Consider the following 27557-nt stretch of genomic DNA (forward strand, 5'->3'; position numbering starts at 1 on the left):
GGCAGACCTCTAGCTTAACATAGTGAATTGCGTTTAAAAAAAACTATCATCCAGTGATGGCTTTGATCTGTATGATGCATCCAACCAGGAAAATATCTTTAGAAAATACAGTTAAATACACAACTGAGAATATATTAATGCTTCAAGAATTGTCTTGTGCATGTTTATTTTTCATGTATATTCTGCCTTATGCTATTTTGATAGCTTTGTGTTTGGTTTGTTGCATTTTGGTTTATACGCCGGTCCCTGTAGCAGACTCAGGGAATAGAGGTGCTTGCGGTGTCTTAGCTGGCAGCTGCGTCCAGCACCAACGTGCCCTGGCAGCCAGACCATGTGGCACGGCTTGTGTCCCTGGTCCTGATCTGTCTGCACAGCGGGTAGCTGGCATTATCTTTAGATCGTGCTCTTGCCAACACAGGGGTGAAATCCTTCTGCTTCAGGGAAGTTTTCTGCCTGCAAACTAGCTTCCAGGGTTGGGGTAAGGCATGAAGGATCTGTAGTTTGGATTCTACACTGTGTGAGCTAAATAAACTGCAGGGATTTCCTGCAAAGATAATCCAGCCCAGTTCCTGTCATTCAGCTAAAGGGAAACATGCTGACTTCGTGTCAGGGTGGGGTATTTTTAGGGGAAAGTGGGGGTGTTGTTTCCTCAAGAATTACATAGCCGTCCCGCTCCTAACATCATGTCTGGGAGTGAGAGTGTATTAGTAGGGTTCTGCGAGCTTTGTGCATTTAAATAGACAGCTTATCCTACTAATCCTTTTCTGAGTTAGTGTTATCTTATAAACATATGTACTTATTTATGGCTAGGGCAAATACTTCTGCTGATGTTAAGATTTGTTGCTGATATAAGTGCGGATTCTTTTTTCACTTAACCATGATTGCAATAAAATGTCAAGTGGTTCAGTGAAATTGCAGGCTCGTATTAGAGTAAGGATGTGAATATACGATCCAGAACCAACTTGCGATCAATTAAATTAATTTTGAGTTTTAAACCACCATAGTGAAGGCTACAAATACGTTTTTTGGCTTTGTCATCTGACCAAAAGCAACCTTCAGGAAGGGTTTTCAAACTAAGAGCAAGTCTGCTGCTTTGTGCTAAACAAAACTTCCAAGTCAGCGAGAGACTTTTGGGGCCAGTGAAGCTTTGATATTTGTCACAGTTCTAGTGCTTGCTTGTTGAAAGTACACCTAATGCTCTTCATCATAGTAGATGAACAAAGTCGAATCTTAACTGTAACTATAAATGGCAGTGATAAGGTGAGCTAAGAGGAAATGCCTCTGGTAACGCCCGTACATGCAAAGCTAATACATGATAATATACTAGTACCTGTAGTTTTCTGGGATGCATTTCACTGTTACCTGTCTGGAGGGACATTAAAAGCACCTGGAGCAGCAAGCTGAAATATTGATATGTGTAAACAAACCACTCTGACTTTCAAAAGTAATGAAGACCTTAGCTGCACATTGGTGCATTAGTTGTTTTTACAATCTAGAGAGAGAGTCACCAGTTTTAATAAGCTTCATTTTCATAGTGTTAAGAAAGAGCGATATGTGTTAAAGTTATCTTTGTCATGCTGTTCTCCTTCAACTGAGAATGACGTCTTTTTATTATATATAACCTTATGTTTTTATTCATTTTAGATAAGCTCTATATGGGACCAGGGCAACTGTACCATGATCTGCAGAACCTTTTACATGACTTGAATGTAGTTGGTCAAATTAGTCAATTAATAGGCAGCCTTAAAGGAAACTATCAGGTAATAAACAAAGCTGGATTTATTTTTCAGATATGTTCCTGCTGTAAAGTAACGTAATTGTCTCTCCCTAGGATCTGTGCAAGACATTCTTCAGCTCTTTCTGTAAAGACTGTAGTAATTTTTACCTCTGCTAACTAATTTACTGTTAACTGTTTAGCATTATAAGTAGATTACAGCTATATTTCTAATCTTGTTTTTAAGCATAGGTGGATACTACAAGTGTCCACATCTGCTCAGTAGTTATTGGGGAAAAAAAATTACATTTTGATCTTAAGAAATCAGATTCTTGCAGTTAGGCAAGGCAATAGGAGGATGGTTGTTTGCAGGAAGCTCTTGATGCCCATCCAAGCTCATAATCCTGGCTTTCAGGGGGAACTGTACATAAAACTGAGTGCAAATTACAAAAAACATAGAAGGATTTTCAGAGGAATTTTGAAAGTAATTTGCTTTGGCTTTGTTCACATTCCTTTTATTTAGCTTATATTCTGGCTGACAGATATAGTACTTTTAACACTGAATTTCAGAATGAGTTCTCCGCAGTCTTAAGACTTTTAAAAATTGCTTTTTTGCCTTTGGTTCTATATGCTTTATGTACATTTAGGCACAATTTTTAACTCCTACCTGCCAGCATAGGCTGTAAATGTTTTATGTGTGTGTGTGAATACATATATGAAAGCTGAGTTTCTCTTGGGAAATCTTGCCTTCATAGTCAAGGGCATTAAATAAAACATAAAGTTTTGTGAAAATACATACTGTGAAAGAAGTTTACGGAAACTACTTTTGGACAAAATTTCACAAGTGTTTGAAGGTCAATTTCAGCTGCACTATTTGGAATATGTATAGTACAGATACCCAAAGATATTCAGCCATTAACATATGCAAAACCTTTTTGCCTGTGCTGCCAGTCAGAGCCAAGTATGCTTTAAATACTTAAAATTTGGTCAGTATTTCGAGGTAGAGATGTATAAGATAGAGCAGTTTAGTTGGGAAATGAGGTCAGCTTCTCTATTTTTGAAAAAGAATCCAAATTTTATAAAATTCTGACTGTGGAAAATCAGTGTACTTTTGTGTATGGATACTTGTTACTATTGATGCTTTATTAGGTGTGCTTTTACCTACTCTGAACACTGCTTGCAGAGGGCTATTGTTTCAGCATCCTACTTAAACAGATTCCAACCACACAGACAGCTTTCATAATGGCTCTGTAAACATTTTGGCTCAAAGATTTGAACAAAACCAAATTGGCAGTATAATTTCTAGACATTTTAATGAAATTTTCTTTAGAAACAGATTTTGTGGGTTCTGTGTAACTACTCATTGAAATAAAATGAAAGGCTTGTGCATACACCTGATGCAAATTTAAATTTCTTCATCTGACAAACACTTGGGAATGTTGTTGGTATCTCATCAAACTAAGCAATGTGAGATTAAATTAGCAGATAAAATGTTAGCAAATTTTTTAGAGATATTTTTGAAACATGTTTACAAATATGGCTAAATTATCTGTGATGAAAATGCAACCTAAATGAGGCCCAGGTGCCAGGAATTACTTGTTACATATAGAGATCACCTTAGTTAGCCTGTTGGAAATAGGCCAGTAAACTGGCATTGAATCTTAGCTTTTTTAATTTTTCAGAACTTAAACCAATCTGTAGCCCATGACTGGACCTCAGGTTTACAAAAACTGATTTTGAAAAAAGAAGATGAAATCAGAGCGGCAGATCGCTGTAGAATTCAGCTGCAACTCCCAGGAAAACAGGACAAGTCAGTAGTATTCTTGATTACAAAACTTTCTAAATGGGTTTTTGTATTAGGCATAGATGTACCAGGGAGGATTTGGGAATCTGTAGCTCTTCCTCTCTTCTGCCTCTTCAGTTAGCCTCTGACTTCTGTTGTCATGCCACAGTGTTGGGAACTTGCATGTTCCAGGGTAGCGTTGTAGTTTTTCTCCCATTCCTCAACCCTGTGTTCCAGATGCAAGAAGCAAGAGTGGAACCGTGGCAGTGACAGCTAACAGGGAACAGGCACTGTTACATTCCTTCGCCAAGGAGGATGTTCTCATACCGTTTCATGTAAAGTGTAGGAAGACGGGAGTACAGCATAGCATAACCTGCATGCTTATACTGGAGCTGTGTCTTTGTCTAATTATTAGAAAATAATGAAATTTCATCTTGCTCAACATTTCTAGCCTTGACTGTATGTCATACTCAATGCATTTAGAGTGGCACCTTTTTTTTTTTTTTTTTTTTTTTTTATGTCTTGCAGGTCTGGACGGCCCACTTTCTTTACGGCTGTGTTCAATACATTTACCCCTGCTATCAAACAATCTTGGATCAACAATTTACAAATGGCTAAACTGGCCCTTGGTAATTTTTAGTTACTTACATTTCCTATCACATTAAGATAGCTCTCCAACGTATAATGCATTTATTTCTATATTTCAGAAAATTGTTATTTTGTGAAAAATCTATTTGCAGATATTAAAATTGCAGTACAGTAAATAGCAGTGATTGTGTATTGCTTCAGAGTAATGATGTTATGGATAGGATGGAGGTTTCATTATGAATGAATATAATTTCCACAGTATTTTAATGAAAACTGTGATAATCATTACTAATTGTTATGTCTAAATCAACAAGAATGAGATACACTACAGGACAGACAGGCGAGGAAGTTATTCAATTATAAACTTAGCTCTTCAGATCTGATGAACTTTTTAAACTTTGAACTTCAGGTTTAAATTTCTCAGTTTTAGGTCAGAATCATTTTAGCTAGGAAATACCAGTAAAGCTGTTCGGTTCATTCGTTTAGCTTTCTGAGCCTGAAATAAACTTATGGGTGTAGTTTTAATATAAAGCAATATTTCTACGGTTAAATGCGTAAAACTAAATCATTATGTTTTTGGGGTGGTGGTGTTTGGTTGTTTTAAACATAAGTCTGTAGTCTTCACTGAGGGGATTATCACAAACAAATCTGATCTAAGTGGGAGGACTAAAAAATGTGCTGTCCTGTGATGTTATTAATATCCTGAGTTTGCAAAGGGGTATAGATTTCCAAAGATACCTGGGATTTTGAAGGCCTAAATTGGGAAACATTGACTATATACACTTGCTAGAAAGCAAGTTTCACCAGCACACCCTCAAAATGCAGTGCTTTTTATGGTTTCTCACTGAAGACAGACAAAATAACAAAAACAAAAGACGAGAGAATAGATGTCTCCATCATTCCGGGAGGAGCATCCTTATAATTATGATAAGTAGTAGTTGGTAGCGATGTCACTTACACAGGCAGAGAAATGCTGTTTGTAAAACAGATTTCCTGGAGTCTGAGGAGAGGTTTGATGTGCTTTTCCTCTTTTAATGACTTACTGGCAAGATCATTAAAAGAACACCCTTAACATTTTGCTAGTGTAAGGTGTTCTTTTTTTACATTATCAGTATCTATGTAATCTATTGCTCATATCCTAATAGAATTAATTTCTATTCCTGTAGAGAGGTGTAAGTTGTTATTCAGTGAAAGTATTGTGGGATGTTTGTTCTTTTCATTACAGCGGAGGATAACTTGTTGGGTTGGTTCTGTGTGGAAGATGATGGGAATCAAATAAAAAAAGAGAAACATCCTCTCCTTGTTAGACACATGCCAGTGATGATGGCCAAGCAACAGGAGTTTAAGGTGAACAGAATTTTTATATGGGATTACAATGTTTTTCTTGTGTGATATAACTGCTAAAGAATACCGTAGTGTAAATACATCTATTAGTTCTCTTGAGTTACTACCTTGGTGTAAGACCAGTAACAATGGAAGGTCCAAGAGGGTCACAGGAAGGCGTAATACTGCAATTTTTGAGGCACTAAGGAACATAGTATTTGCTTTTATATAGTATGACATTTGCTTTCAGATGTAAACTCATCACTTGTTGGAAACTGCTGGGAATTTTGAACTGGTCTTGAAGTCTCCCAAGTGTTTGTTTGAGGCTCCAAAGTATAACCTGCAGCTTACAAAGTGCAGGAATCTGATCTCCACGATAGCTGTCCTGTACTGGTGTAACTATGTAGAATTATCCTCAAATTTCCAATTTTCATTACTGCACAGAGTGCGACAGTTATAATTTTAAAAATTCATTTATATAAAACAATATCTGATATAAAAAGAGATCTGATATAAAATGTAGTTCTGTCCTGAACAATCATACAGAAATAATTTGAATGGTTCTTTTCCTAATGTAATGTGTCAGTTTGAAGTCATATTGACCACTGGCTTTAATGATGAAAATAAGTACAGCATATCCAGACCAACAGATGGAAAGGAAGGGTGCTGGATATTATTTTTTCCTATCGACAGGATTTCTTATTGACCATCAGTCAGTTATGCTTGTGCAAAAACACTAATGGAAATAAAATTGGATGTGTATGGCCAGAATCACAATGTTAAATTAACAACATTGCATGGGTACTGCTTAAAGCAGTAAGTCTGCAGATCCTCACTGCTAGGACAGCCTGCACAGGAGGGAAGTTCAGCTGTAAACTTCACTTCAAGTATGAGCATAGAGGCCTGAATGTTAGGGGAAAACAATTGCAAGCTGAAACTGCATATGAAATGTGTAGTGGTATTAAATCAAGCCATTCCTGATACTGGCTTTCAGGGCAGAGCTGTGGTTTACAGCAACCAAATTCTACTGAAAGTCTCCAGTTTGCTATACAATTGTAGTCATATTAAACAGCCAGTTTTCCCTGTGTTGAATACTTGCTAAAGTCACCACTAGTGAAATAACCAAATTAACCTAATTTTTTGCAGAAACCTAAAATGTTTATGTTTCCTTAGAGCCTATGTATGCATTTGTAAGTCCTGTAGGTCCATGCCAGGAGCCTTGAAGGTCCAGGCTCAGTTCCTGTAATCAAGTTACAACAGGATCCACTTGTTTTGGAAAGAAAAGTCTGTTGCCCCTACAGCTGGGTCATGGTCTTTGCCTTGGTCACCTCAGGAGAATACAGCGCGCGGCAGTATTTGCCTGAGCTCTGGGTCAGCTTTGCCAGTTTTGCAGCTCCTAAAAACAATGTGGGTGTGAGCCCAGCTGTCATGCCTGATGCTCCTAAGTCCTTGATATTACTAGAAAAGACCATCTAAGCATTATTGGTGGTTTTCTGCAGCCTCAGCTGCAGTTTGGGTGTCAGCCCACAGCTTGTGGTGGGACGAGACCCTTTGCTTGGCTGATCCTGCTTGTTATCTTGCTGCATGCTGCTTAGGCTGTTCGGTGGTGTTAGGGAGCCTGTAACAATTCCTCCCATCAGAGCAAGGTTACGCTCCAGGTAAATAGCTTCTGTCAAGATTGAGAGCTAAACTACCAGGGTTTAACTATGGAAAAACATCATCGGTTTTGACTAAGATGCGAAGTAACATAGAGGTATAACAAGCAGCCTGAAAAATACCCAGCATGCAGGCTGTCTTTTCGTTCGCTAGTGATGTGTTTAGCTGTCACAGCTACTGTAAATCACCGCTACGAGTAGATAGCTTCAGCATGTGCTAAATGAGACATGCTTAGACTGACATGGATAGCTTTTATTTTTTCTTTTTCCTTTTTATCATCTGTCAGTTTCCATATTTTATCCTTATAGAAGACTGCTTTGGTTGAATACATGACATCATTTTTACTACTGCTAATCACTTGGTGAAGTCTGCTGACTTCAGGGAGATTTGGGAAATTCTTTGCACTCTTGAAAATTAAATAAACTGGGAATTTAGAACTCTAACTTATGTCTGCTTGTTTGTTGCTTTTTATTTTAATTATTCACTGTTGGGAGGTGATGTTGCCAAGTTATGGTGAAGTTGTCTAAGTTAATACTAACCACACTATCTCTAGTACTGCAATATAATCACAATGACATTGATGTCTGAGGTGAGAACACTAGTGTGAATTATAGAGAATCTTGTCTAAAAATGTAGTATCACACTTCATCAGAAACCTTTTTATTCTCTACAAAGTTATGAATTGCTTGTGTATATTTTAAAGTGTTTACATAAGCTGTAGGTAACACTGCCATGGATATTAGGGGAAATAGGGAAAATAGAAATCCATGACTGCTTATAAAAATGCCCGTTTTCAGAGCCTTGGTGCTTGAATGATATTCAGAGTTGGAGTGGACTTACACCAGACTCAAGGTCTGTATTTATCTTTCAGGATTTTCTTAAATGACCTGCATGATAAAATCATGAGTATTGTTATTAAGCTACTGATAGTAACATGATGACATGAAGTTGGGAGGGAGTAGGATTACTATGGATGATAGCATTAGAATTCAAAATGAGTAAAGGAGAAATAATTTGAGGGGGAGAAAAAAGGCACGACAGTCAATAGGACAGACACATGGTATGCTTGGGCAGAAATAAAGTGCTTCACAAGCTTGAGGTTTACAAGCTTCACAATCACAAGATTGAGGAGGTGGCTGAGTAGAGGGTCTGTAAAAGTATTTCTTAATAGACTAGCAAGCTAAGGATAGGCTAAGAATGTAATATTGTTAAAAGAGCAAAATAATCAATGGGATGTGTACAAACAGATTTCAGAAGAGGTAATCATGGTGTAGTGCTACTAACAGCTCTGCTAGAATAAACAACATGTTCGGGTAGCAAAGCGCACTCTAAAATATGCGAACCTTAGATATCTGCTGGAGAGATGCCAGTTGGATAAGTTGTGATAATCACAAATTTTAAAAACAAGAATAAGAAAATTAATTATTTTAAAATTTTTAAAATAGAATTAATTAAATTATAATGATAATTTAGCCTAATTAAGAGAAGACTCAGAGTCATGACATAAATCAGCCTTATATGTAAAAGGACACTGCAGAAGGGAAGTACTTGGTGGCTGAATGAGAAGTAACACTCTAATGATTACAGCAAGGACGATGTTAGGTTGGGTATTTGGAAAAACTTAATAAAGGTCATGAAGCATTTGAACAGATCAGCTAGAGAATTTGTAGGTTTTGGCTTTTCAAGTCTGTAATGTAGATCAGGAACACACTGGGAACAACACACATGCAGCTGACCCTGCCTACGGGAAGCTGGACAGACTAAACTGACTTCTTGCCTTTTGTGATTCTTTGATGTCCTTAAATGTTTTCGTTAATTACAGACTAAATTATGCAGAAACAGGCATACCTTGTTAATGTGGTAACAGCTCTCTTCTCCTTTGTTTGCAGGTTGAATGTGCTGCTTATAATCCTGAACTGTACCTCTCTGGAGAAATGGAGTCAGATTCCTGTGCCACGGAACATGGTTTTCTTTGGGTAAGTGTAATCTTTAAAAGCTAAAAAGGGGATTGTCTTCTGTTTCTCTGCATCGTTTTTTGTGACTCTTAGCAACATATGGATCTGAAATAAATTTTGATAATTTTTTTCCTTTTTTTTTTTTTGTTTTGTTTCTTTGTTTTAAGATGGCCTTCTATAAAGGACAGCTAGTAATTTTGTCCATGTGATCCTGCTGTTCTCTGTAGGGTGTCACTTATGTGTGGGTTATTTGTTAATGTGGCACAAAATGAATTCCAAAGTGCTGAGCACATTCAGAAGCAAGTTATGTGCTAATTTGTAAGAAGGGCTGCTAAAAGCCGTATGAGCTCACACTTTCCTGTTGTCTGTTTTCAAATTTTAAAAATGTTTTAGCCATAAATAATCTGTTTAAGTGTGTACATAGGAAAAAAACCTCTATTCTGGCATATTGTTATGACTGCAAATATGCAGATATTCCAGAAAAGGGAGATAGCCAATACTTTTTTTTAAAAAAATGCTTATGATTTCAGTATCTTTTCGTGTTACTACAATACTAAAAATTTAAGGAAACCCTTGTGAATTAAAAGTAGAAGTTAGAAATGGTTTTTTGTCAGTGAACTTTTGCAAGGTGACCTGTATAATTTCTTTTTGTCTTCACTGTTCGTAAGCGGTTGTCACAAATACATGCCAATAAAATCTTTCTACTGCCACAAGATGTCCTTTCTTTCTCTTTGCTATGATTTTTCATTTCATATAAACATAAAGAGTTACTTTATAAAAAAACTGCTGCTTGGGCAGATTTTATTTTTTTAATTTGTACTCTTCCCAGATCCCTAAAATATACAGATTTGTGGACATATTGATGATACTTAGTTCTGGGTCAGGGAGAAGTTTATTGAATTACAGAATCATTTCAATTGGTAAAGACCTTTAAGATCATAAACTCCAACTGTTAACCCAAGACTGCCAAGTCCACCACTAAACCATGTCCCGAAGCACCACATGTACATGTTTTTTGAATACTTCCAGGGATGGAGATTCCACAACCTCCCTGGGAAGCCTGTTCCAATGCTTGACCACCCTTTCTGTGCAGAAATTTTTCCTAATATCCAGTCTAAACCTCCCCTGGTGCAACTTCAGGCTGTTTTCTGTTGTCCTGTCACTTGCTACTTGAGAGAAGAGGCTTACCCCCACCTGCCTACGTCCTCCTTTCAGGTAGTTGTAGAGAGCAATAAGGTCCCCTGTGAGTCTCCATCTTTTCAGACTAAACAACCCCAGTTCCCTGAGCTGCTTCTCATAAGACTCATCCTCCAGACCTTTCACCAGCTTCATTTGCCCTTAGGATCCCGTATCTGCTGTTTAGGATCCTGAATCAGTGAGTTTACAAAAGGGATTATATTAATAATCCCTCTTTCTCTTAGGACAAAGCATTTATCTGCAGATCTGTTACTGTGCAAAGGACAGGCCTCAGATATATTATCTGTTTCAAGAAAATCTCATATAACTTAAAATACTGGTTATTAAAATAATACATTACACAGGTTCTTATTGTGATTCCATTACATTATGTATATACATATGAATCAGACATCAGAATAGGTTATAATATTCCTCCTTTCAAAAAAACCCTGTTTCTGTGACTATACAAGGGAACTTTGTGTATATAATGCTTTGAAATCTGTCTATGCTGAATTATTATCCTGTTTATGTCTTAATGCATGAAAAATCATATTCATGCATATAACTTGCAATACACTCTTCAATTAACATTCCAGTCATTCCTCCTTGTTAATGCTTATCTTCCTGGAGATAGGTATCAAGTCTTGGTCTTTTTTTTTTTCTTGCCTTTTTTCGATTCAGATTGGTAGTTGTACTAATCAGATGGGCCAGATTGCAATAGTCTCATTTCAAAGCACCAGCCCCAAGGTTATTGAGTGCTTCAATGTGGAATCACGGATTCTCTGCATGGTCTACATACCAGAGGAGGAGAAACTGAAAGACCAAAATAAGGCTCTTGACTCTGAAAATGTTCTCACAAAAGCTTCTAATGTGCCTACTATTTGCCTTGGCATGGAAGAAGGAAGGTGATTCTCATTTTTTGTGTACTGTCTATGATTTATTAATTAGATTTACTATTCTATAGCAAAATCATGTGAGATACTTCCAAGAAAATGTTTTCTTTTTAAAGAAGTGTACAAGTGATATTACAGTGATCTCAGCTTATCCTTTCCACCTAAATCAAGAAAAAAATACATTCTATATGATTTTAAAATACACTATGTAGTATTCGGAATTAAAATAATGCGTATCTTTGATGAAAGAGGATTAATTCATCATAAATCATGTCTGAAAAATATAAATATTACTTTTGTAACGTTACAACATAACCTTTAGGTATTGGAAAATTTTCAGAATGACAAAGTGTTGATGAGGAACCCATTAACCTTCTACCCTGTGACAATATGCAGGATTTGTCATGCAAATAATAATACTGTTTACTATTGACATGAATTATTTTGCTCTGATTGAATTGATGACCTTACTGGGTCATCACTTGATTTATATTGAAGAACAAAGTTACAGATTTTAAACTTAGGTCAATAAGCAAACAGATCTTGTTATAGCCAGTGAGGATGTAAGTATGTAACTACCTGCAATTTTTTTAAGGTATAAGATAAATACATTTACCTGGTATATGTGAAGCAGAACAAAATTTTCTGAGGAAAATGCTGTGTTTCAAAAATTCCAACATCTAATTGTACTGATTATTTTTGCTTGTGAAGTGCAATTAATTCCAGATTTAAGTATTCAATATTCCTAACATACCTATGGTAATAATCTGTAGGAACGGTGGGAATTTTAAGTGTAACTCTGGCAGTGAGTTCCTTCTTCTCATTTCCCTAGTTCTCAAGGTAATACTGAATCCATTATTTTTTTTTAACCGATATAATTTTTGATAGACTCATAATAAGGACTTTGAGCAGAATTGTTATGTGTCTTTGTTGAATGCATGTTTCTCCAGACAGTATGAAGTGTGTTGCCATACATCAATGTTAAGTAATTGTGGATTGTCTACATAGACATTTTGGAGGGTCAAGATACTCTTTATATTCCTCTTCCTATGAATAGAAGGAGAAAATCCCCACCCCCTGCCTTTTTATTCTAAATCTCATTTGTGCATATTCTAATAAGAACTAAAGAAAACATAATTTCACAAGTCTATTTTTTTTTTTTTTTTGCTTCTTTTTAAAGCATTTCTATTTACAAAAGTTGTCAAGGCTCAAAGAAAATTCGACTTCAACACTTCTTCACTCCTGAAAAATCAACTGTTATGAGTTTAACATATATGTCTCAATATTTGTTTGCTGGCTTGGTAAATGGAAACATCTCGATCTACACAAAAGCAGAAGGTAATGTGATATGATTTGATAGCATCCTGAGGGACTTGCATGTCAGTATATTTTGGCAGAAGTAGTTTTCCACTATTATATTTTCTGAAAATTCTCTATAAAACTGCTGAACTAAGGTTGCTACACTTTTCAGTACTTCTGAAAAGACTTGTTTTCTCTTTTTGAAGGATAGTAGAAACTTTGATACTGTTCCCACTTTTACCATACGATATGAATGAAAACTGATTTGTGCCCCTTTAGCTTAAAGCCTAAAGTGTTTTGTGTTAAAGAGTCCAGAAGTTTATGTGATAACAGGCAGTATACTGTATTTTACCCAGCACGGTGCTAATTCCACTCAGTTACCCAACACTGGTGTTTGTGCAAGACAAAAATACCATATTGGTAGATTCCTGTACGTCTCATTTGAAATGACAACTCCATTTTTACTGTACAGATAGGAGAAGTCTTTCCTATGTGTGTGGGTCATGTATTTCACAGCAGAACTCCTTTTCCCATTAGCATCACAGTTGCTTGTTCTGCACCTAGCTAAGTAATTGGCTAAAATAACTTGAGCAAAGGAGAGTCCCAAATAATACCTCTGAACCAGAACAGTCTTCTCTGGACCTGGTTTAGGTGCTTGCCTGTGTACTTCCAGTACACGTTTCACTAGCTTCCCTGCAGTACTGCATACATATATAGTTAATTTATTTCAAAATCAGCAAGGCTTTAACCAAAGTTTGAAACTTGAGTTTTTAAGCGAGATGTTAGCACAGAGACACCTAACCTTGCAAAGTGCAGAGCCAGCAGAGATCTGGTGTACCTTACTAGTGTGAGCTGCATAGATGACTGTCATATGTTAATGAGGTGGGCCCTCTAAACAGTAGAGATGCATTTGTATGGCACTATACCTCGGCTACTAAATCCTGCCAGCCTCTAACTGAGGCACCAAGCTTACTGTCTTCAATCTTGGAACAAATTGTATGTCTAGTGTCAGATCATATAAAGACTTAGTTTGGGAAAAGTACAGGATGCACTTTCTTCTTCTTTTTTTTTTCTTTTCTTTTTTTTTTTTTGTTTTGTTTTTTGTTTTCATTTTTCCAAGCAACAAAGAATCTGAAAAAGTGTTGGGAAAGACATTTCCTTTTGCCAGCTGTCATCTTCAACCCAGTGGGTTTCCTGTGGAGCTGTCATCTCTGATCTGAAGCCAGACATTAGATTTCAGTTCCCTTCATCACTGAAGAGCAATTTTTTCTTTATCTTGGAAGCACAGGAGTGAGGTCTTGATCTTAGTCTCAGAACATAGTTTTTGTTGTTTCAGTTTCTGTATGTACCTGTGTGGGTAGTAAAGTATTGTCTTCTGAAAGGGTTTGGTGTATTTAAGCTGTTTTAAGATTGCAATTGCTGTCACTCCTTCCAGAAAAGATCACTTAAACACAAGTAGCATCCTTAGCAGTATAGGTAAGAAAGGATGCATGGGTTGCTTGTCTGCAGAGAATGTTAAGGACACAGCAGAGCTGTTAACCAGACTGAATTACATTATGAGCTGAAGGTTATGTTGCATTGACAAGGATCATGGTGTCCTCTATTTATTTTCCTCTGAAGACATCAGTTTTGTGCAGCTAGACATTCACAGAGCCTGCCATGGTCTCTTTCAGGATCGCTGAAGCTCTGAGATGAGAGATACACATCCATGTTTTTCTGACTCATCTTGTAGTCCCTTTCCTTACAGTTTGGTCTGTGGGTGTTATTTCAGTTCTCCATGCCTCATGAAAGTTGTGCGAATCAGCTGCTCCCATGTTAGTGTTTGTATTCCTTACAGCTGGCTGCCGTGGACCTGTGAGGCAGTAGTCCCTGAAGGGGTGTTTTCATGAACACTGACCTATTTTACAAAACAAAGGAATCCAAACGGCAAAATGGGAGTAGGGAGGGAATACGGCCTGTGAAGAGCTTTGTGCCATACTACAGGGTTGCCTTTTCTTCTAAGGAGGGGATTACTTTCCAGCCATGCACTTCAACTTGGGTTTTGGTCTGTCAGCATAAAGGAGACTAAGGAAAGATTTAAAAGTGAACATGAAATCTGGTTACTATTAGAATTGTGATCCTTGTGTCTTCCTCTCTGGGCTGAAAGTGTAGTGTAGTGGTTCACTTCAGTCACTGAAGCTCAGTGCCTATATGTATGTAGTCAAAGACTCATGACTTCTGCCTCTCAGTTTTAAGTACACAAATAACTCTAATTTCTCCTGTTGTTTTCAGATAGCTCAAAGCATGTACATATCCAGCTTGTTTACAAACATCAAGTGCTCTCTTCTGACATTCTTCACAAGAGAACTTTGTCAGATCGACAGCATCCAGAGTGCTCTTTGGTGGTAGAAAGTCTTGTCCTGAAGTAATTTGTACATCTTGGTTTCCATTTCAGTAAACTGAGGAACACATGCCAAATCAGTGGGAGAGCTGAAGGTGTACAGTGAGATTCCTTCCTTTATGGAGAGTAGTCATGTTTAATTGAGACACCTTAGTATCTGTGTATTTTCAACTATGAGTTCAAAAGTACTTAAGCCTCAATTAATTTGAATATAAATTAAAAGCAGAGTCAATGAAGCACTGGTACCATAAAATCTACTCAGCTTTTAAATGTGAGCTAACATGGTAATCTGTGAAAATGTCACAGAAAGACTAGGATGCAGGTCAGCTAATATGTTAGTCCTAGAAATAAGGACCCTGATAATTATCCTCAATAATCCTTAATTTTATGTGGGTGAGAAGACTAGTTTGTGGAACGTGAAATCATGGAATAGCTACTGCATTAAATGCTGTTATACATAGGAATGGTAGTGATACAGATTGTAAAGTTTCTGAAACCTTGTGGGTTGGGAAGTCGATTATGGTGCTATCAACTTTTGCAAAGTTATCAGTCTGAAATATTGTGTATTTAGTGTTTACCTCATGCTGAATTATTAGGAATATTTCCAGGCAAAACACTTCTAGATGAGGTTAAGGAAAAAGTACATTGTACTGTCTTTGTTTAAAAAACATAACAAAACCCCTTTGTGATGATTGCAGACAGCCCAGATGTGTTTTCTGAGTGATGCAATAGCAAAAAAGGTCAGCGCGTGTTTGACTTCCATTCACAAAAGTATCTTAGGAAAGGGAAATCACAATCGTTATATATCTGTATTGTTTCTGATTATACTGCAGTCAGTTCCAGCTACTTCCTTTCTTCTAGACATTGATACATATTTCCTTTTCAGAAAGTCCTGTAAAGAGTATGGAGAAAAACAGGAAAAAGAAAATAAAAACTTAGAATGATTGTGGCAAAAAGTAGAATTAATATATTTTTCGTTTCAGAAAGTTTAATTAAGATGAGAGAATAGATGCACCAAATAGACATGCTGCTTTTATTGCAATGGCTACCCTTTCAGCACAGGATCGGTATGTGTAACCTCTTACTCGTGTACAGCACCCACAGTGAACCCTTGCATGCTCACCCCTAGAATTAAATTCACAGTGCTTGGTGTGCTCTGTAATCCTTCCTTGCTGTTCAGCACTGATGAGGCCACACACTTGGAGTGTTGGGTCCAGTTTCTGGGCTCCTTAGTATGAGAGAGATGTGGACATAGTGGAAAAAGTCCAGCACAGGGCCATTCAGACAATGAAGGGACTGGAATCTATCCTGTGAGGAAAGGCTGAGAGAGCTCAGAGTCTTCAGCCTAGAGAAGAGAAAGCTCAGGGAGGTGTCATCAAATACCTGAAGGAAGGGTGGAAAGAGGATGGAGTCATCTTCTCAGAGGTGTCCAGTGGTAGGACCAGAGGCAGTGGGGACAAGCTGCAACACAGGAGTTTCCCTCTGAACATCAGGAAATACTTATTTACTGTGAGGGTGAGTGAGCACTGGCACAGGTTGCCCAGAGAGACTGTGGAGTCTCCATCCTTGGAGATATTCAAAAGCCATCTGGACACAGTCCTGGGCAGCCAGCACTAGGTGACTCTGCTTGAGTTGAAGGGTTGGGCCAAATAACGTCTAGATGTCCTTTCCAACCACAACCATTTTGTAAATCTGTAAGAAATGTCCAAAGTAAGAAATTGAAACAAGGCATTTGTTAATGCCATTCTGCTTCCAGGTGCCAATGAGGTAGAGAAGTGTCGCCTGTGATTCACCGTGTAGAGCTTGTACCCATGATTGGTTTCTTAAGCTAAGGATGAACCATGGCTCTTTTGGTATTAAAAAAAAAAACAAACAAAAACAAAACAAAACAAACACAACAGAATAGGAGAAACAGGACATGTAATTTCTCATAGAGTATCATAATGGCTAGGGCACCAGGCTCTCATCTGAAGAAATCTCTATTCTCATCTGAAGAAATCTCTATTTTATAAAATGATTGTGTAATACAAAAACTTATGCTCTGTTCCCTTCATCCAGTCTTGTAACTCTGTGTTTTGCAAGAGCGGCTCAGCTTTAACATGAAGAAGGGATTGGGAGTGCTGCTGTTGCCACCCTAAGTGGCCCTTGCCTGGCTAGCTAGAGGTCTGTTCTGGAAGCCCAAAGATACTGATGTGAATCCACTTTGCCACAGAAAGACGTGAGCCCGCAAACCTGTAAGAGGAAGCCTCCTGCACATTTTAACGAAAGGTGTATTTTCTAGTAGGTTTTTGCGGAGCCTGTTCCTGTAGGTGTACACTACTAAATTCTGATTCTGAGGTTTACAAAAGAATGAAAGGCTCAACTTTCCGGATTGCAATTGAATGTGAAACAAGAACAGCGGCTGAGGCAACTCTGGCCATGCACAGAACAATAGCTTAGATTCTTCAGAGAGACTCCCCCTCCAGGGATAAAGCCCAAAAGGGAAGAGGGGCCCAAGAAAGGTGGTTAATATTAAAGGACCACCTCCTCCAAGCTCAGGAGCAATAAATCGCAACAAAGAGGAAGCTGGGGTGCCCTATCTCTGGAAGTGTTCAAGGCCAGGCTGGATGGGGCTTTGAGCAACCTGGTCTAGTGGAAGGTGTCCCTGCCCATGGCAGGGGGCTGGAACTAGATGGTCTTTAAGGTCCCTTCCAACCCAAACAATTCCATGTTTCTATGATTCTATGAAAAATGCCAGGAGGCCTGCATGGATGAACAAAGAGCTCCTGGACAAACTCAAACACAAAAAGGAAGCCTGCAGAGGGTGGGAGCAAGGACAGGTAGCCTGGGAGGAATCCAGAGAAATTGTCTGAGCAGCCAGGGATGACGTTAGGGAAGTTAAAGCCTTGATAGAATTAAACTTGGGTAGGGCAACAAGAAAAGCTTTTCTAGGTATGTTGGTGATAAAAGGAAGATTGGAGAAAATGTGGGCCCTCTCCAGAAGGAAACAGGAGACCTGGTTACCCAGGACATGGAGAAGGCTGAGGTACTCAATGACTTTTTCGCCTTGGTCTTCACTAGCAAGTGCTCCAGCCTCACAGCCCAAGTCACACAAGGCAAAAGTGGGGACTGGGATAATGAAGAACTGCCTGCTGTAGGAGAAGATCAGGTTTGAGACTATCTGAGGAACCTGAAGGTGCACAACTCCATGGGGCCTGATGAGATGCATCTGTGTGTCTTGAGGGATCTGGTGGATGAAGTGGCTAAGCCACTATCCGTCATATTTGAGAAGTTGTGGCCATCCAGTGAAGTTCCCACTGACTGGAAAAAGGGAAACAAAACCCCCATTGTTAAAAAGGGTAAAAAGGAAGACGCAGCGAATTACAGGCCAGTCAGTCTCTGTGCCCAGCAAGATCATGGTGCAGATCCTTCTGGAAACTATTCTAAGGCACATGGAGGAGGAGGTGATTGGTGGACAGCCAACATGGCTTCACTAAGGGCAAATTGTGCCTGACATATTTGGTAGCCTTCTATGGCAAGGTTACAGCATTGGTGGATGAAGAGCAACTGACGTCACCTACCAGGACTTGTGCAAGGCATTTGACACTGTCCTACGTGACATCCTTGTCTCCAAACTCAAGAGACATGGATTTGTTGGGTGGATCACTCAGTGGATAAGGAATTGGCTGGGTGGTCACACTCAAAAATTTGAGTGGAGACCAGTGATGAGTGGCATTCCTCAGGGGTCTGTACCAGGACTGGTGCTGTTTAACATCTTTGTAGGCAATATGGACACTGGGATTGAGTGCACCCTCAGCAAGCACCTCACCGACAACACTGTTGTTGTTGCTGTGTGGTGCAGTTGACATGCTGGGGAGAAGGGATGCCATCCAGAGGGACCTTGACAGGTTTGAGAGGTGGGCCTGTGTGAACCTCCTGAAGTTCAATAAGGCCAGGTGCAAAGTCCTGTACAGGGCAATCCCAAGCACAAATGCAGGCTGGGTGGACAATGGACTGAGAGCAGCCCTGAGGAGGACGACTTTGGTGTGTTGGTGGATGGGAAGCTCAACATGACCTGGCAATGTGTGCTTGCAGATCAGAAAGCCAACCAAATCCTGGGCTGCATCAAAAGCATGGCCAGCAGGTCGAGGGAGGTGATTCTCCCCCTCTACTCCACTCTCATGAGACCCCCACCTGCAGTGTTGTGTTCAGCTCTGGGCCCCCAATGTAAGGAGGACATGGACCTGTTGGAGCAAGCTCAGAGGAGGTCCACGAAGATGATTATGGGGTGGGAGCACCTCAACTATGGAGACAGGCTGAGAGAGTTGGGGCTGTTCAGCCTGGAGAAGGCTTTGGGGAGACCTTATAGCAGCCTGCCAGTACCAGAAGGGGGCCTACAAGAAAGCTGGAGAAGGACTTTTTACAGGGGCACAGAGTGACAAGACAAGAGGGAATAGTTTTAAACTGAAAGATTTAGATTAGATACTGGGAAGAAATTCTTGACAGTGAGGGTGGTGAGACACTGGCACAGGTTGCCCAGAGAAGCTGTGTCTGCCCCATCCCTGGCAGTGTTCAAGGCCAGGCTGGATGGGGCTTTGAGCAACCTCATCTAGAGTGTCCCTGCCCATGGCAGGGGGGGTGGGAACTAGATGATCTTTAAGCTTCCTTCCAACCCAAACCATTCTATGAGTCTCTGTGTTTCACTGGTAAAAACATGGAGAGCTCTGAAGCTGGTTAAGAGTTTTGATGACTTAGCTGTCCAAAGAGGCCTCATGACACCAATCAGTGATTATTTTCAGAGGATTAATATCAATGAAAAGGACCAAAACTGAAATGAAATACAAGAGTAAGGGGAAACGGTTACAACAATGGAGGGGTATCAGGTCAGTTCATTAGCAAGGTACCTTGATCAGTTTAGCAAGACAATGGTGTACTTTGATGAATGCAGGAAAGGAGGAATATGTGTAATGTCACTGATGTCAAACTTCAGAGCTTGGGTGGTTTCACACACTGCTCCAGAGTGTCTGAAGAGTGTGGTTCTGACACGTTGTCATCACTTAAAGTAGAAAGTGGTGAGAGGTATTGCTATGAAAAGTAAGGTGTGGTATTAAGCTGCTGGGGAGAGGTCTAGAGCAGTGATATTGAAAAGAAATAAATACTGTTGTCTTGGCTGCATTATCGCTGTTAGCAGTATCACCCAATACTTGTCAACATATTTCTGGTAACATTGCTATCAGTCTAATTTGCGTACCTCATGCTGGGACTTCTAGCACCCCCCACCCCCCATAATTTTAGGTGGAGGTTGTATCCCAGCTATTTAGCATGAAGTTTGTTGCATATGTAGGAAAAAAATACTATAAGCATGTGTTAGCACAGGACATTCCTAGTTACACCTTGTTTAAAAGAGCAAATCTGAGTCTCTCGGCTTATTTCCAAGAGATAAGAAATGTGCTACACTTTTTACTTCTGTAGCTACCATCTTAATCCTCAGCAGTGCTGGTTTATGCACCATGTGATGGAAAAAATGTTTGTGCTCCACTGCACAAATTAACCAACAACCACTGTTCCCAGGACTGTGTTGGCAGCTCTGTAGAAATCATCAATAGTACTGCTAAGCAGGAGAGGAAGCTACCGACAAAGAGGCATGTTCTGTTCAGCTTGATTGTAAGCATAAAGGAAGGGAAAACTACAAACTTTAGAAAGCCTTTATCAAGACCTAAACTATATTTTATTAGGTTATCTCATATGAAGACCTAAAAGCGCCAACAAATTATTATTAAAAATACTAAATATTAATAAATCATGTATAAATTAAATAAGAAACTTGTTTTTATATGTTATTGTAAAATAGTAGTATTTTACTTAACTGGGGTTTATGGAAACAAATAAAAGAAAGATAAAATAGCCAACATCCTGTCCTATATAATGAATTTTGTTTTAAAACTTTTCCTATCTGATGAAATTTGAGTGAATAGAAGGGTAACTGATTTTCTAACATCCATAAAAATCATGAGACTAATAACAAAATGCACTAATGGAAATAATGCCCTTATTATACAATATTTCTAAGATTTTAAAGTATGAGCATAAGATATCTTACTTTGGTGCAGTATGATATAAGCCATGATATAAGTATGATATACAGCCTGATATAAGCATTGCAAGATACTTTTCAATATCGGAGTATAAACTATGGCATGTAACTACTTGAGAAATACAACTTACAGAGGGTATTGCAAATAGTGCCATAGCACAGGTCGATTAATGCATAGACACATTCGTGCTTAAAAACTGTGTTCCTGTGGTTTAAGTATTCATCTAAGATGCAAAAATCAGAAATTATGATGTGTTATTTCTGGAAGCCTCTAGATGTATTTTTGTATTTGCCCCTGTTCTCAGATTTTGTAGACATATCTCGTTCCTGCAAATAGCTGTACCTGCAATTTATATAGGTGCCTACATTCTGCTATAGTAATGTCGTACAGACTGCCAGAGACACTCATGTCTTGTGTACTAGGCATTTGGTGTATGCTTAGCAGGAGTTTTGGTGCTTTGATGTGGTCCGTTTAAGATCTGAGTCAACTAAAACTTGCAAATACAGTGATCTTTATGTGTTGTTAATACTTGTATGGACTTTTCTCACAAAGCAGAATGAAAACATCTCTCTCTTCTCCCACTGCGTCCTTCCTGTTTCCACAGGTGTCAGGCTTCGCTCTTGTATTTGCTCAACGTGCAGATAACTGATTTTCCCACATACAAACTAGCCTCTAGTTATTGGATATATGTACTGTATATTGCATCTCTTTCGGTATCTATATGCATACCTCATAGGTAGAAGAAGATTTTATTGTGTATTTTTAGCATTCTAGAGGTGACAATGACTGTAAAATCTTCCTAAAACTAAATCAATGCTTGTTTAGAGAACAGAAACAAGGAATCAATTGAACAGAATCTTAAGACAAACCATGCTTCTGCGGGCATTCCTACAGGTATTCTCTGGCCAGCTCTCTGAGAACCACATCATGTACATCTCCATTGATTATTTTTCTTTTGCTCGATTCCTGTTCTTCAGAAAATAGTTTGCTGAGCAACTTGCATTGGCCCTGTCCTATTGTATGCCTTGAGATTTTGTTGGCAAAAGTTTTCTCTCAGCTACTACTTCTTGCTGCTTTTCTTAGGAAAAAATCAGTTTATTAAATCAGTAACCAAGGATTTATAACATCAAATGAAGCCATTCTATATCTTTTGCAAGTGCTGCATCTGATTGTAAATACATGGACAGTGCCAGTTATTGGACCCGCTTACATAAGTATGTCTTGAAACTGCAGGTGTTTACACAAGTAGAATAGAAATAATACTTCTCACTTAGATTTTAGAAGGAAGGAACTTTGAAGCAGACAGGTAACATGAAATAGCCCATGTCAAACATGAAGTCTGTGCAGGCAGGTATTGAATAGGGACAGATGCTGACATCTGGAGAGAGGCAGAGAGAGTATTATGTTTTATTTAAAGTATGATTTTGATAGTCTTGAAGCAACTTGTGAACTAGACGCAGACTTGCTAAGTAATTTTGGCAATGAGCGATAAAACTTTTGGTCAGCAAAATGAGGTTGTGATCTTGCTTTTAGTCAGCAGCCTGTGGTTAAAGCATTCACAGAAGTATGTTGGATTACCAGGCTTAATCCCTTGCCTTGCTTGAGAGGATTTATACCTATGCTTTCAACTCTCAAGAGGATTTCCTGCCTGCCACAAAATAAGAGGAGAGAGATGCACAGTGCTTAAATTCTCCTCCTGGTGCCATTCTACTTCATATAATCAAGCATTCACTGAGACGGGGACCAGAACACAGCTGACCCGTCATTTAAATACTGCCCTAATTACCAGACTAGAGAGTCTCCTGCCGGTTTTTTGTCCCACCTGTCTCAGATGCTGTCTGATCTGGAATACGGCAATCTTTGCAGGAAGAAATAAAAAAGTACTACAGAATAGTCTTAGCACATGGCTAGGGTATCTGGGTAGAGCAATAGTTTCGGGTTTTCCCTGGGCCGTATATGAAATGGGATTGCAGTTTCTTTGCATGAAGTCATGGTAACATGAAAGACATCACATCTCCGTCTCACTTTTTTCATATGTCCAATCCCACTGAATGCTTAAAGTTAACTGGTTTGTTAAATGCTGTGCTAACAGTGCCAACAGAAAATGGTATTCTGAGAACAGAGTTTTGATATGCATATTTGTTGAATTAAGTATTCATAATACTAGTAGCATTTATAACATTGGTAATATTGAACTCATCTTCTTACCTTTCAGTAAGCTGTGTTAGAAATTTTGTTTTGCGATCAACATCCACCTGACACCAGTACTAGTTTTCCTTTTCACTCAAAACTATTACAAATGCTACATAATAATTTTAAATTAGACTTGATCAAAATTAATGACACAGCTTAATGCCTAGTGATCTGAGGAGTTGTGTGAAAGTTGAGGGCATAAAGATGAAGAAGAAAAAACCCTTAGATGCTTGCAATGAAATTTAAGCAAAATTTAAATCCAAGTCCATAGTTCAGAAGCTGAAAATCTCTATTCGCCTGTCATTTCAGTATCAGCTATGCCTTATGTATAGATCAACATATAGCTTGAATGTACTTAAGAGAAAGAGCTGTTGGGTTCCATGAATGGTTTTGTGTTTGTGTTTATGTGTTGGTCAGTGTGAAAATATAACTACAGAAGAAGAGCTAGCTTCTTGCTCACCATATCTGCTCTTTGCCCAAGTTTACTGTCTTTATTGTTCAGAAAAGACAGTAAGAATATACTAGAATTATGCTGGGTTTATCCCTAAAGAGGAAACACAAGGGTGCTACATATGGATGCTGTTCTGGCTTCTGCAGTCAGCATAACTTACACAACAAAGTCAGGATGTGCACACATGTGCAGCTCTGATCTCTGAAGGCTTTGCACCGAGCTACCTACAGTGGTTAAGCACTTGCAGGGTATGGGCGGCCTTCACTTCAGAATTTAATTTGAGGATAATGCGGTTGCTAGCAAATGAGAAGTTTTCCAAAAGTTTGTATATTACTGATGGTACATATGAGTCACAAAGAACATGGAGTGACTTTGATAGTGCTGGGAGAGTTTGCAGGCTAATAACTGGAAATACTCTTCTCACTTGAAAACTAAAATAATGAAAATTATTTTGATGGGCTAAAACTAAATGTCATTTTTACAAAGATGCTTTTGGAAGAGAGCCACATCCTGAGCATGACTCAGCAAAGGTTGTATCATGCAGATGGCAGAAGGGATGAGAAGTACTCCACAGCTGAGGCTTCTCATTGTTGTTGTCACTGCCATTATTGTGAAGCAGGCAACTTTGTACCCCTTCACCTACGCATGTAATAAAAGATGCACTTCTTATGGAGATGGAATGAAAAAGGTGTAATTAAGTGCTTGCCTAAAGATATGTTTACCTTGATCTCCATCAACAACAATTTAAGTGTTCACAGAGTTGAAACCAGTGTCAGTAGACAACTTTTCTGCAGCTTTTGCAGGAATAAGGCTTTAAAGTGACGGAATGAGGCCTTTTTGACACATTTTATTTCAATGTCAAAAGAGTTACTTTAACTAGTTTTGATATTATTACTAAAGCATAATGAATAGGAATGTGGTCTTTGAGACTTTATGTTCAATGAGTGCTTACAATAGAAATTAACTAATATAAAAGTATTAAAATCATTATTGACATATTTAGTATGTCAAATTGCGTGTATAAAATACACAGCTACAACTGTTTGAAGAACCCCATGTTGCTAGCTCTTAAATTTGGAGAAATAATCTGCTAATCCTTGTTTCAAAGAGATGGCAAGTGAAAGTGACCAGAGCTCTAAGTGGCGGTGTACAGTTTTTATTTAGAAGGTCTCTGAATAATTGATTGTGCCACCATACACATGCATAATGTAACATGGATCTGCTAAATGCAGTCCACAGAAAACACTGTGGATTATAGTTAGGGGAAAAAGTAGGAAAACTGAAGATATGGCACAAAATTAAGTTTTAATTTCATTAAGAAAAAACATTCCTCCTTAAATGAGGCATCTAGTAGCAGGAAGTCCGTTCCATCAATGTGCTCTTAAAAGTCATCTGAGCCCATTAGAACCCAATAAAAATTTTGCTGACTACTTTTCACATGAAAGATGATTCTGTCCTAGTTGGAAGTTGATTCATCTTGAAATAGGTCAGTTATGAGCTCCTTCTGTGTTGGAGAAAATTATATCAGCCATGGCTTTCTGAGTGCATTTCCTCTGGAAAGGAAGGAAGATGTATTAGAACAGTAATGTAGAATTCCTTGTGTCTCAATTAATCCAGATAAAATTTGTTCATTTAACAAACACATGAGTGTTTGGTTTTTGTTTTCCCCCTTAATGTTGCATATTACCTTTACAAACTTAGCCTGGAAGCTAAAATTAAACATACATAAGTCACAGCATAGCTTGAAGTGGCAGCTTGCAGAGATTCTAGCAGTAGGCTTGAGAGATAGTGTTTTCAAAACTGTTTTAAAACAAATATTACCATTTTGTTGTATATAACCTTTCTTCTTTTTTATTGAAGATGGAACATGGAACACTGAACCTCAGAAGATAGTTAAACTGGGGGTTCTGCCTGTTAGAAGTCTGCTTGTGATGGAGGAGACCATTTGGGCTGCATGTGGTGGACAAATTTTTATAATCAGCACTGTGACACATTCCATAGAGGTAAACGCTTTTAAAAGCATTGCTCACATACTATGCTACAGGGTATAAGTGGTGAAATTTCAAACATTGAAATCTGTTTGAGAAGCTTCATGATTCAGGAAGCTTTTCATGAAGTATTGTTTCAGTTCTGTTAAATTCCACTCCCTGCGGTTTGAAATTCTCCGCTGATGTCTCACTAGATTTCAGTTTGCTTCCATTTTCCTCCAGGTTTCCATAAAGTGCTTGGAACTTGTAGAATATTTGGGGCAAAAGGTTTACTTAAAAATGAGATCTGAGGAAAGGCAGCAAAGATATGGGTGCCTATAGGAATTGCCTGTTAATTCCAGAAGAAGGTTTAATTAAGAGACTGCTTCTATATAGTTAGATGTTACTTGTGATGATTTCATAGGATGTTTCTTCAGAGTTTTGCTTCTGAGTGGCCTACAAAAATTTGCTTTGTATAAGGACATTTTCCAGTGAATAATGATACAAGAGTCAGACTTTCTGTAAGGAGAGAAGAGTGTTAAGGATTCAAGCTCATATTTGTGACCACATTTTTCCAGAAAACATTAAGCACTCATTTCTGTCAAATCGGCAGCCTCTACCAAAAGAATGCCTTAGTGGTCTAAAGTTTGGAGTTGATGAAACATTAGGAACTAAGCCTCTCCTTCAACCTTCAATACAGTTACACGGAGTTGCATGATGTTTACAGCCATGAAGTTCTTTCAAACAGGAGTCGTGATGAGCTCACAGCCTCCTCCTTTGTGTGCTGCTTTGTTGCTTTTTTGTTTCATTGATGAACGTGTTTTCTCCCAACAATCGTCTATTTGGTACAATTGATTCTGTGAGTCATTGTCATGGGTTTGCAGGGAAATAGCTAACATCCTAATTTCTTCTGTCTTTATCTGTTCTTTCTGGGTGATTTCTTTATGCTCAGATCATGCATTTTCCTACTTTGTTTTTCTTTAAGGCTTGTTTTGTTGATAGTTTAAATGGTATGATGAGGGAAAGATTTTGGAAGAGTGATTTGAATAGGTGCTTGAAATGGACTTTTGTTAGTATCACTGAGGGGCAGAGTAGACTTTGGGACACATGGTTACTGTTCTACAGACTTTGATGAAGAATCTCTCTGATTCTTACTAAGAAATACTTAGCAACGGTAAGAGCTCACAGCCACACTGTTCCTGTGTGACGCTGCTTACATACAGCCAGGTCTCTGTAAATAAGTTTGGCAATTCTAGTCTAATTCTACCACAAAGCTCTTCCTATATCAGGTGGTATGGCTGCAGTTTGGGCTATGCTGTGCTGTTTTGACACAGGAGAACAATACCAGTTAGACAAGCTTTGAGGATTAAAGAATGCGTAAAGCTTACTTTTATCAAAATACAGTGTAATATAACCGATTGCATATTGAAAACAGAAGTTCAGAGACAAAATAACAAATATTCTGTCAATATCTCTCAGACATGGTAGTTCATTTTTCAGCTGTTACTACAGTTTTCCTACAAAGCATCTCAGAAGGTTTCTTTTCATTTCCAGAGCGCTTTGTAAACTAACCCATCAATTGTATTCAGAGCTCAGATCCACTGGCTTTTATAGCTATAACTAATATACATGCAATGAATGCTGCAGCAAACAACGTATAAGAAATCGTGCAACTGAAATGGTGTGTATGGGCTGAATAATGTTTTCTTGACATGGATAATTTTATTCTAGAGCATGATGATTTTCTGTATGATTGGCCTGAGAGTCATCTTTTTTATTCCACACAAATATCCATGCCGTAGCATGTCATCTTCCTCATAAAACCGTGAACAAATTATTCTTTTTCTGTTGCCTCCTTGCTGGTACTAAGATGTACACAAGTACTGATCTTGTTCTCTTCCTCTCACCGGACTAAACAGCTCACTAATGTTTTCACTGCTGTTACTTGCTCGGTTACCTGGCTTGTTTTGATAACTTCCTTATATTTCCAAAAGTGATCTGCTATGATGTGCATACCTTGTTCATTGGCAATATTGTTTCAGTATTATATTATACATGAGGCAATTTAGACTCTGTCTATAAGGAATATTTTAACAATATCA

The 27557-nt window shown here is 38.4% G+C and overlaps 1 protein-coding gene across 4 annotated transcripts in view; it reads left to right on the top strand.

The window, feature by feature from the left end:
* Nucleotides 1-27557, top strand: part of ARHGEF10 (Rho guanine nucleotide exchange factor 10) — a 117080-nt gene that overhangs the window by 72513 nt on the left and 17010 nt on the right. For all 4 annotated transcript variants that reach the window (XM_037392141.1, XM_037392140.1, XM_037392143.1 and 1 more), the window contains 8 exons: nucleotides 1645-1760; nucleotides 3397-3524; nucleotides 4026-4126; nucleotides 5311-5432; nucleotides 8954-9040; nucleotides 10880-11103; nucleotides 12272-12429; nucleotides 25349-25491. In XM_037392141.1, coding sequence (XP_037248038.1) covers nucleotides 1645-1760; nucleotides 3397-3524; nucleotides 4026-4126; nucleotides 5311-5432; nucleotides 8954-9040; nucleotides 10880-11103; nucleotides 12272-12429; nucleotides 25349-25491 — 1079 coding nt within the window. The remainder of the gene's footprint in view (nucleotides 1-1644; nucleotides 1761-3396; nucleotides 3525-4025; nucleotides 4127-5310; nucleotides 5433-8953; nucleotides 9041-10879; nucleotides 11104-12271; nucleotides 12430-25348; nucleotides 25492-27557) is intronic.

Source organism: Falco rusticolus, chromosome 6, assembly GCF_015220075.1.
Source record: "Falco rusticolus isolate bFalRus1 chromosome 6, bFalRus1.pri, whole genome shotgun sequence".
NCBI lineage: Eukaryota > Metazoa > Chordata > Aves > Falconiformes > Falconidae > Falco > Falco rusticolus.